The sequence below is a fragment of the Labeo rohita genome, chromosome 16 (genome assembly GCF_022985175.1).
Source record: "Labeo rohita strain BAU-BD-2019 chromosome 16, IGBB_LRoh.1.0, whole genome shotgun sequence".
NCBI lineage: Eukaryota > Metazoa > Chordata > Actinopteri > Cypriniformes > Cyprinidae > Labeo > Labeo rohita.
The window spans coordinates 7,876,260-7,886,259 of record NC_066884.1 but is presented as its reverse complement, the minus strand read 5'-3'; the positions used below and the strand labels follow the sequence as shown (position 1 = coordinate 7,886,259).

The window sequence follows — 10,000 nt, the reverse complement described above, 5'->3', positions numbered from 1 at the left end:
AAACTAGCTAATTTCTGCTTCTCCAAAAATGGTTTACAGGTTGCAGCTGTTGATTTTCAGTATGTTGGTGGAGGTTGTGGGATGAAGGATGTTATTTACTTTTTGGGCAGCTGTATGGATGAGAAGGAGTGTGAAAAGAGAGTGCCTGGCCTTCTGGATCACTACTTTTCAGAGCTACACAAATCCTTGGATGAAAAGGCCAACTTTTCAGAGCTAGAGAAAGAATGGCGAAGTATGTTCGCATTCGCTTGGACAGACTTTCACCGCTTTCTCCTTGGATGGATGCCGGGTCATCACAAGATTAATAAGTATAGCAAAAGACTCACTCAGGAGGTTTTAAACAAATTGAAGCAATCCCAGTCGAACTGAAACACAGAGGAAGAAAGATATGGTTTGACTTTTATAATAAAGAAAATATACTGGATTGAATAGGATTATTGGGGCTGTACTGCAAAATGTTGATTATTTCAGAACTGGTTTTATTGTGTGTGTAATGTGAGCACTTGATTGTGAAATTAAAATACTTATTTCTATTTTTGTATTCTTTATTCATTTTTAATGTTAAAGGAATGTTAAAGCACTCATGTTTCTCATTTTATAATTAGATAAAATTATAAAGGCGTCATTAACCTTTTTTAGAAACTTGCCTTTATTCTGTATGTAATGTGAGCACTTGTTTGTTAAATAAACAAAATACTTATTCCAATTAAATATTTAATATATACACTACCAGTCAAAAGTTTTTTTTTTTTTTTGTGTTTTTAAATAAGCAAAAACAGTAAAATTCTGAAATGTTTTTACTATTTAAAACAACTGGTTTATATTTTATTATATTTTAAAATGTAATTTATTCCTGTGATTTCAAAGCTACATTTTTAGCACCATTATTCCAGTCAGAAATCATTCTAATATTCTGATTTACTGCTCAAAAAAACATGTATTATTATTATTATTATGTTGAAAAAAGCTGAGTAGAATTTTTTCAGTTTTCTCTGATAAATAGAAAGTTCAGAAGGACAGCATTTATCTGAAATAGAAATCTTTTGTAACATAATCCTTTTTATTTCGTTTTTATTTTATGTCTTTGGATCTTTCTATTCATTATAGAATCCTGAAAAATATACTTCACTTTTTAAAATATATTGATAATAATAATAAATGTTTCTTGAAAAGCAAATCAGCATATTAGAATGATTTCTGAAAGATCACATGACATTAGTAATGATGCTAAAAAATTTAGCTTTGATCACAGTAATAAAATGCATTTTAAAATATATTCAAATAGAACACAGATATTTTAAATAGTAAAAATATTTAACAGTGTTACTGCTTCTGCTGTATTTTAGATCAAATAAATGCAGGGCTGGTGAGCAGAAGAGCCTTCTTTAAAAAAAAAAAAAAAAACATTAACATGAAAAACCTTACTGTTCAAAAACTTTTGACTGGTAGTGTGTATATATTTATCAAAAATGCTTCTTTGTCAATACACCCTGATTTGAGGTTGTTTGAATGACTCTTTTTGACTGATTGACAAAAACGAGGTGCATATAAAGTTATGGTGAAATATTCTGTTTTTATCTAAAATAATAATAATAATAATAATAATAATTCCCTGTTAGTCATTTGAGCTACATAGTTTAGCTGCATTTCATGTAAAATAATAATGATAACTAAATAAAATATAACATTTTATTCTCCGCAAAGACTCTGTATAAAGAGCTGGTACAGAACTGGAATAGCTTTATATTTACACGAACCTGTGTTTGTCTTTAGAGAAGATGCCTCACTTTCATACTGAACTAGAAACAGCCTACAATACCCCATAGCAGTATTCGATAAGAGAAATAATTCGCTAAGCTGATTTCAGGTCAGTGCTTACGTGCTGCTTCTATGTATGTGGAAACATCTCCAAATGTACGGAACTGCCTGCTCTGTTTTGCTGTGCTGACGACATTTCCGGAGTTACACCCGACTCCATTTTACGCGAAAACAATCTTTGGGGAAGGTATTTTTACTCGGGTGCGTATAATTTTTGTTTTCTCTTCAGATGCCTTCAAAATACTATCTGTATTTTAACGTTAACTCATATCGAGCAATCTCGCTGTCTGTGGGATTAATTTTAAGACTGTAGCTCACTGGCTAGCTAGCTGGTCATTATCGTCTGTTGTTTGTTTGTTTTCTGTGCATTAACCGTTAATACAATAATTTTAAAGAAAAAACTGTAGCAATTCATATTCATTTTCTGCTCAAGCAGACCAACAGTTAATCTGAGGTCGTAATATGTGTTGTAATGTTTTGTTTAGTTACCTGGTACTAGCTTTGTATCTGTAATTTAGGTGCTTGGTAACTGTCACGAACGTGATGCATTTATTGTCATATTAATTATATTTATTGTGTTGTTTTATGTTATTTGTTAACTACTTTTGTTGAAAACCCTCTGCCATCGTCATATATGTAAATGTCACATGCCAATTAGTAAATAGTTTCAGCTGTATACCGTTATATGTAGATTTAATCCAACTGCTGGGATTATTTGAGCACATTAATCATTCTATGTGGGTGTTTTTTTAACACATCTGACACACAAAATGAAAATTTGGCCTATTAGTTGGAGCTGCTATACTTTGCATTAGGTGTTAAGAGTGTAATGAGCTTATCAACCTAATTTCTACCTAGCATTGCCTTCATGCAAAGTGGTGTGATTTTAACAGGCCTGTTTGCATGCAAAATGGATATTTTCTACAAAAGGAAGTATCATGTAACATATTTCTTCTCCCTCTGTTTATCTTTATAGGCTGGCTCAGTGCGTCCACCTGCCGCTGCCACATTCCTCTCACTGAAGTTGTATGTCTGATGTTAAGTGCGGAGATTGCCTGGAGAGCAACATGAAGGATACTTGCACAGTTTATCAACCATGAATCAAATCTAAGGAAGGAAAATATCCTTACCCTTGAACAAGACAACCGGTGCTGTGTGACTACCCTGTTTCAGAGTTCAAGAGCTGCTTTATTATGAGCCATGGACCACGGTACAGTTGACAGCCCCGTTACTCTTGTCATCAAGGCACCCAACCAGAAGTATGATGACCAGACCATCAATTGTTTTTTGAATTGGACAGTGGAAAAGTTGAAAAAACACATTTCCAAAGTGTATCCTAGCAAGCCGGTGAGTTAATATTGTCAAGATTATTATTCTGTTATACAGCATGTCAATCTGTTGTCAGTTATCCAAAAAGTGTATTTATGTGAACATAAAATAAGGTGCATTTACATTCTTTGTGTAGTAGTTTGACCAAGTGTTAGTTAATATCTCAGTTATCATTAGTGCAATACTTTACTGGAATAGTTCACTCACAAATGAGAATTCCTGAAAATGTTCTCGCCCTCTGGCCGTCAAAGATGTAAATGAGTTTGTTTCTTCATTGGAACAGATTTGGGGAAATTTGGCAATGCATCACTTGCTCACCAATGGGTGAATGGGTGCCGTCAGAATGAGAGTCCAAACAGCTGATTAATAACCTCACAATAATCCACAAGTATTTCACACAACTCCAATCCATGTCTTGTAAAGCTAAAAGCTGTGTGTTTGTATTAAGCAAATACTTATGACTGAAATACAAGTCCTTTATTCATAACATTGCTGTCTTGTCTGAGTCAGGAGAGAAATGCACAGATTTATCTATTAATTGCAAGCAAAAACAGTTCTAAACAATTATGTTCTTTTGGATTATGGACTGGTGTTTTGTCCAGAAGTGACGGTTTAAATGTAAGCGCCTTAATGGTGGATTTGTTTATTACAAACATGCAGCTTTGACTGCACAAGGTGTTAATTGATGGACTGGAGTCAGTTGTGTGGATTATGTGGATTTTAATCAGCTGTTTGGACTATAATTCTGACGGCACCCATTCACTGCAGAGGATCCGTTGGTGAGCAAGCAATGCTAAATTTCTCCAAATTTGTTCAGGTGAAGTAACAAACTCAACTGCATCTTGGGTGGTCTGCTTATTTTCATACTTAAGGGTTTAATAAGCAGTTAAGCATGTCATAATTCTGTACTGTGGGGTTCAAGAAAATTTAGTTATGGCTGTTAAAGAGCTTTCTATTTGTAAAGCACAGAATTAATATTTTAGTCAAGGTTAGGTCTTATTCATAGATTTTTTTTAAAACATGTTTTTGTGATGATTTAAGTGTTTTTAGAAGAAGCATATAAAAATTGCTTGTTGGCTTCAGGAAATGGCAGATAGATGCCACCTGCTTTACAGGAATGTTTGGCACTGCTGGTATTTGGCCCCGAGAGCCCCATGCAGAGCTGTACAGTTCACATTCTAGTTCCTAATACTTTGCTGGCACTTACTGATGAATTATTTTTATTACATGCTGAGATTTAAGTTAATATCTTTCTTATCAAACCCTGACTTTCTTGCATTTAGACAAGCTTATTTATATAAAAAGTCCATGTTTATGTTCTTTCCTCCAGTCATCCAAAGACCAGAGACTTGTCTATTCTGGACGGCTTCTTCAGGATCACTTGCAGTTGAGGGATGTGCTAAGAAAGGTACAGTCCTGTTCTCTGATTTCTATTTAAACATCAAATCAGATGCATTGAACAAAAAAGTCAAGTGTTTTGAAGAGAAGTTTGATGATGCTTCAAAGAGTTTGAGTGTTTCTGATTGTTGAGATGTTAAAAAATCTATGAATAAGACCTAACCTTGACTAAAATATTAATTCTGTGCTTTACAAATAGAAAGCTCTTTAACAGCCATAACTAAATTTTCTTGAACCCCACAGTACAGAATTATGACCTCACTATCATAATGTTTCAAACATAATCGTGGGGCTTTTATTTTATTACTATTATTAATGATTTAAAGTCAGCATGAAATTGAATTTCACCCAATCTATTTTTTATGTGCATCTTATTGATATTATTTTGAATGGTTCACCTATGCATGTGTTCCATTATTTAACTTTTTGTAATTTAAAAGTTCAGAGCTCAGTGTTCCTTTGTAACTTGCTTCACTTGGATGTATTTCACAATGCAGAAGAAAAGATTCCTTTTTACTTCCATTACATGACGCCTTTAAAACTAACCTGACATGGCGTTTTAAAAACACAGCAACCAATAATAACAATCAATAATAACAAATGACAATGACTGGATGCAAGAACTTGTATAGTGACCATTTTTTTTCTAACACAGAAAGTGTTTTTGTTGTGTTCTTTTAAAATATTTGATCAGAGCTCAGGGTTTTTTGCACTGATTCTAATCACTGGGTTTCTTCAACCCCCAACAGCAAGATGAATACCACATGGTCCACCTGGTGTGTGCGTCACAAAGCCCCCCATCATCGCCCATTTCTAGCAGCCCTGTTAGCAACACCGATTCCAGCTCTTCAGTGAGTACATCATTTACTCTCCTTCACTTTGTTCCAAACCTGAGTTTCTTTCTTCTGTTGAAGACAAAAGAATATATTTTGAAGAATGTGGGTAACCAAACAGTTGCTGGAACTTTCTTAGTATGAGAAAAAAAAAATACTATGGAAGTCAATGGGAACTAGCAACTGTTTAGTTATCCACATTCTTCAAAAGATGTACTTTTGTGTTTCAGACATACAGGTCTGGAACAACTTGACAAGTTAACAAAGGCTAATAAATGTAAAAAATACAGTTGATGTCAAAAGTTTACACCCCCCTTTCAGAATCTGCAAAATATTAATTATTTTACCAAAATAAGAGGGATCATGCAAAATGCATGTTATTGTTTATTTAGTACTGACCTGAATAAGATACTTCACGTAAAAGATGTTTACATACAGTCCACGAGAAACTAATAGTTTAAATTATAAAAATGACCCTGTTCAAAAATTTACTTGCGTTTAATTCTTAATACTGTGTTGTTACCTGAATGATCCTCAGCTGGCCTTTTTTGTGCAGTGGTGGTTGTTCACGAGTCCCTTGTTTGTCCTAAACAGTTAAACTGATTTTTCAGAAAAATCCTTCAGGTCCCACAAATTCTTTGGTTTTCCAGCATTTTTATTTATTTGAACCCTTTCCAACAGTGACTGTATGATTTTGAGATCCATCTTTTCACACTGAGGGATTGTTTCCACTTTTACAGAAGGTTAAAACACTCACTGATGCTTCAGAAGGAAAAACAATGCGTTAAGGGGTGTAATGCTTCTTGAATTTGAAGATCAGGGTATATTTAACTGATTTTGTCTTCTGGGAAACATGTAAGTATCTTCTGTAACCTCTGAAGGTCAACACTAAATAAAAACACTAAATTACTGTACACACCTCTTTGTTCTGTTCAAAAGTTTTCACCCCCTGCTCTTAATGCATTGTTTTTTCTTTTGAAAGATCAGTGAGCGTTTGAACGTCCTGTAATAGTTGCATATGAGTCCCTCAGTGTGAAAAGATGGATCTCTAAATCATACAGTCATTGTTGGAATGGGTTCAAATATACAAAAATGCTGGATAACCATAGAATTTGTGGGACCTGAAGGATTTTTTTCTGAAGAACAGCAGGCAGTTCAGGGCAATGAACAACTATCACCAAAAAAACTCAGCTGTGGATCATTCAGGTAACAACACAGTATTAAGAATTAAGTGTATGTAAACATTTGAATGGGTTCATTTTTATATATTCAACACTTATGTTTTCTTGTGGTCTGTATGTAAACATCTTTTATGTGAAATATCTTATGTTAGGTCATGTTTGTTAACTAATATAAACAAATGACACCTTATTGCAACATGATGTCCATTATTCTTTTTTTTTTTTTTTCTCTAGACGTCCGACAGTGCTGGTCCATCCTCATCTTCTACCCCTAGTCAGGAAAATCCATCCAACTCTGATGGTCTACGGCACCGGGGGGATCCCAACACAAACACATGGCCTCAATCCTGCCCCTCCTGGTGTGATGCAGAGGTAAACACACAAATCACACTCTCATATAACTCACTTAATTTAAAATATGTTGAGTTGAGTTTCATTTTGGATATTTCATTCCCTCTTAGGCCTGAAGGAATGCCTCTTCCCATGCAAGGTGGTCCCGCTGCTGGCTTCCCCGCCCACCCTATGTACATGCCGATGCAAATGTTTTGGTGGCAGCAGATGTATGCCCGGCATTATTACATGCAATAGTAAGTTATTACAGCACAGTTGTTATTAGATATGAGGTTTGTGACAATAAATAATGTATCTGAGCTCTCTCAGACTGAGATTTCAGAAAATAGTTGTGCAAATAATTAATTATTAATTAATTAATTAATTAATTAATAATAACACCCCCCCCCCCTCTACAAAGATGATATGAAATCGAAATGTATGCCTTTGACTTTTTTTACTCTCTTGTTTTTAAGTTCACCTGTGTGGAGTATTTTGTTTATAATCTTTCATTTACAATCTTTCAGTCAAGCAGCTATGGCAGCCTCCCGGGCGTCCAGCTCTGCCCCCTTTCCCACTCCCAGCGCTGGCCCCGCCACTCAGCCAGCTCGGCCTAATGAACCTGCAGCCCCTATGGGGCCCAACCCCGCCCCTGAAGACCGCCCTGCCAACCCCAACATCCAGATGAACGCTCAGGGAGGAGCCATGTTGAATGACGATGAGCTCAACCGAGACTGGCTGGACTGGATGTACACAGTGTCACGTGCTGCCATTCTGCTCAGCATCGTCTATTTCTATTCCTCCTTCGGCCGCTTCATTGTGGTGATCGGTGCCATGCTGCTGGTTTATCTGTAGGTCATGTATTAAATAGAATCATCCTGATGAGCAGAAGTTGACTTATATGAAGTTGAACATTGTATTTGCACTTCATTGTCTCTGTTTGTGAACTGTAGGCACCAGGCTGGTTGGTTTCCCTTTAGAGCAGAACTGCAGAATCCAAGAGCTGGAGAAGGCCCACAGGATGAGGCTGAGCAAAATCAGGATATGCAAGAGATGGTTAGTTATAGAGGTTGACTTTTGCCAGTGATGTTGCAGATACACTATCAGTCAAAAGTTTTTGAACAGTAAGATTTGTAATATTTTTAAAGAAGTCTCTTCTGCTCACTAAGCCTGCATTTATTTGGTCCAAAGTTCTACAGCAAAAACAGTACAATTTTAAAATATTTTGACTATTTAAAATGTGTTTTCTATTTTCTATATATTTTAAAATGTCATTTATTCCTGTGATTGCAAAGCTGATTTTTTTAGCATCAGTAGTCACATGATCCTTATAATTTAAATAATTTCCTGCTTAAAACATTTATTATTATAATGTTGAAAACAGTAGAATTGAGTAGATTTTTTTTTCAGGTTTCTTTGATGAATAGAAAGTTCAGAAGAACCGCATTTATCTGAAATAGAAATATTTTGACATTTATAAATGTTTATCATCGGTTTTGATCAATTTAAAGCAACCTTGCTAAATAAAACTATTAATTTCTATAATTTCTTTAAAAATAACTTATAGCATAAAATATATTCAAATAGACATTTTATTATTTTATTTTAAATAATACAAATATTTCACACTATTACTGCTTTCACTGTATTTTGGATCAGATAAATGCAGGCTTGGTGAGCAGATAAAAACTCTTTAAAAACATTAAAAATCTCTGTTTGAAACCTTTTGAGTGGTAGTGTATCTAGAAAGCAAGATATTCTGACAGAACAGAAATTTTGGACAGACTTGACTGAATTTGTTTTCCATTATATTAAAAAAAATGTATTGTCCTAGAAAATTGTAGACATGTAAATAGTGCCCATGTATGATTTAATTTTTAAAACTAAAGGTGTTTATTTATTTAGGTCTCAATATATAATTCTTAGTTTTTAATGACTTTTCTGTTATTTAAAGATGTGGAAGATAGAGATGATAATGTTTTCAGTCTGTCCAAACTTTTTAAAGATGGGACATGTGTACATATCATGCAATAATGTAATTTTCTGTTAGCAAATGAGCATTTATTTTACATAATTTATGGTTTAATGTTTATTAAGAAGTATTTTACTCATTTATTTGTGCAAAAATACAATTGAAGCTAATATTATGAAATATTATATATATAGATATTATATTATGAAATATATATATAAAATTATTATTATTATTATTATTATTATTATTGTTATTATATAATTTTTTATATAGATTAATGCAAAGCTGAATTTTCAGCAGCATTTTTTTTCAGGATCCTTTGGAAAGTACAAAATAACACCTTTTATTTGAAATAGAAGACTGTTTATTTGAATTTATTTGAAATTTGAAATTAGAAACATTCTAAATATCTTAACAGTCATTTTTGATCAGTTTGATCCATCTTTGCTAAAAATCAATTATTCACTTCTTTTAGAAAAATCTTAATTGACTGTAAACTTTTGAAAAGTTGTGTATATTATGGAATCAAATATTTAAAAACGTTAAAAAAAGAAAAGAAAATGGTCATTATATATTAAGACTGTCAGGGGACATTAAAACTGACACATTTTGGAATTATTAGATATTACCAAAAATTCTAAAATGGTTTCACATTGTAAACTTACCCATCTCTTTTTTTCTTGTCTGTAGGAGCGTATGATGGATGAGGGCATGGAGGATGATGAGGGGGACAGTGGGGAGGAAGGTCCTGAAGATCCAATGAACGCAGACCCGCATCAGCCGGGCTTCCTGTCGGCCGCTTGGTCGTTCATCAGCACTTTCTTCACCTCCCTCATCCCTGAGGGACCTCCACACGCTGCCAACTGAACTCGGATGTCTCCACATTGTCTGTGGACAGTGGAGAGAAGAAACTGACAATAGACATAAAAAAAATAATAATAATAAAATACAAAAACAAGTACAACATGGTCTGCCATGTCCTGGCAAGTCTGTAATGCTGCTTCAATGGTGTTCAATTTTCCTTCATGCCATTGCCTAACGCTTTTCTTCCCGCCTTTGTCAACAAGTCGGGCTGAGGTTTCATGGATGTTCTGTCCATGTTGTTACGAAAGACTTTTTTTCTCAAGACTGGTTGA

The 10,000-nt window shown here is 34.3% G+C and overlaps 2 protein-coding genes across 2 annotated transcripts in view; both read left to right on the top strand.

Annotated features, from left to right (window-relative positions):
• The window catches only part of pkdc (protein kinase-like domain containing), a 1,831-nt gene extending 1,298 nt beyond the window's left edge, over positions 1-533 (top strand). Inside the window, exon 2 of the mRNA XM_051130617.1 lies at positions 1-533. This exon is cut by the window's left edge and continues 614 nt beyond it. Coding sequence (XP_050986574.1) covers positions 1-369 — 369 coding nt within the window. The 3' untranslated portion in view covers positions 370-533.
• Positions 534-1,926: 1,393 nt separating this feature from the next.
• Positions 1,927-10,000, top strand: part of herpud2 (HERPUD family member 2) — an 8,248-nt gene continuing 174 nt past the window's right edge. The window contains 10 exon segments of the mRNA XM_051132178.1: positions 1,927-2,019; positions 2,795-3,165; positions 4,478-4,555; positions 5,295-5,396; positions 6,794-6,880; positions 6,882-6,931; positions 7,021-7,146; positions 7,417-7,740; positions 7,843-7,945; positions 9,555-10,000. The exon segment at positions 9,555-10,000 is cut by the window's right edge and continues 174 nt beyond it. Coding sequence (XP_050988135.1) covers positions 3,019-3,165; positions 4,478-4,555; positions 5,295-5,396; positions 6,794-6,880; positions 6,882-6,931; positions 7,021-7,146; positions 7,417-7,740; positions 7,843-7,945; positions 9,555-9,731 — 1,194 coding nt within the window. The 5' untranslated portion in view covers positions 1,927-2,019; positions 2,795-3,018 and the 3' untranslated portion in view covers positions 9,732-10,000.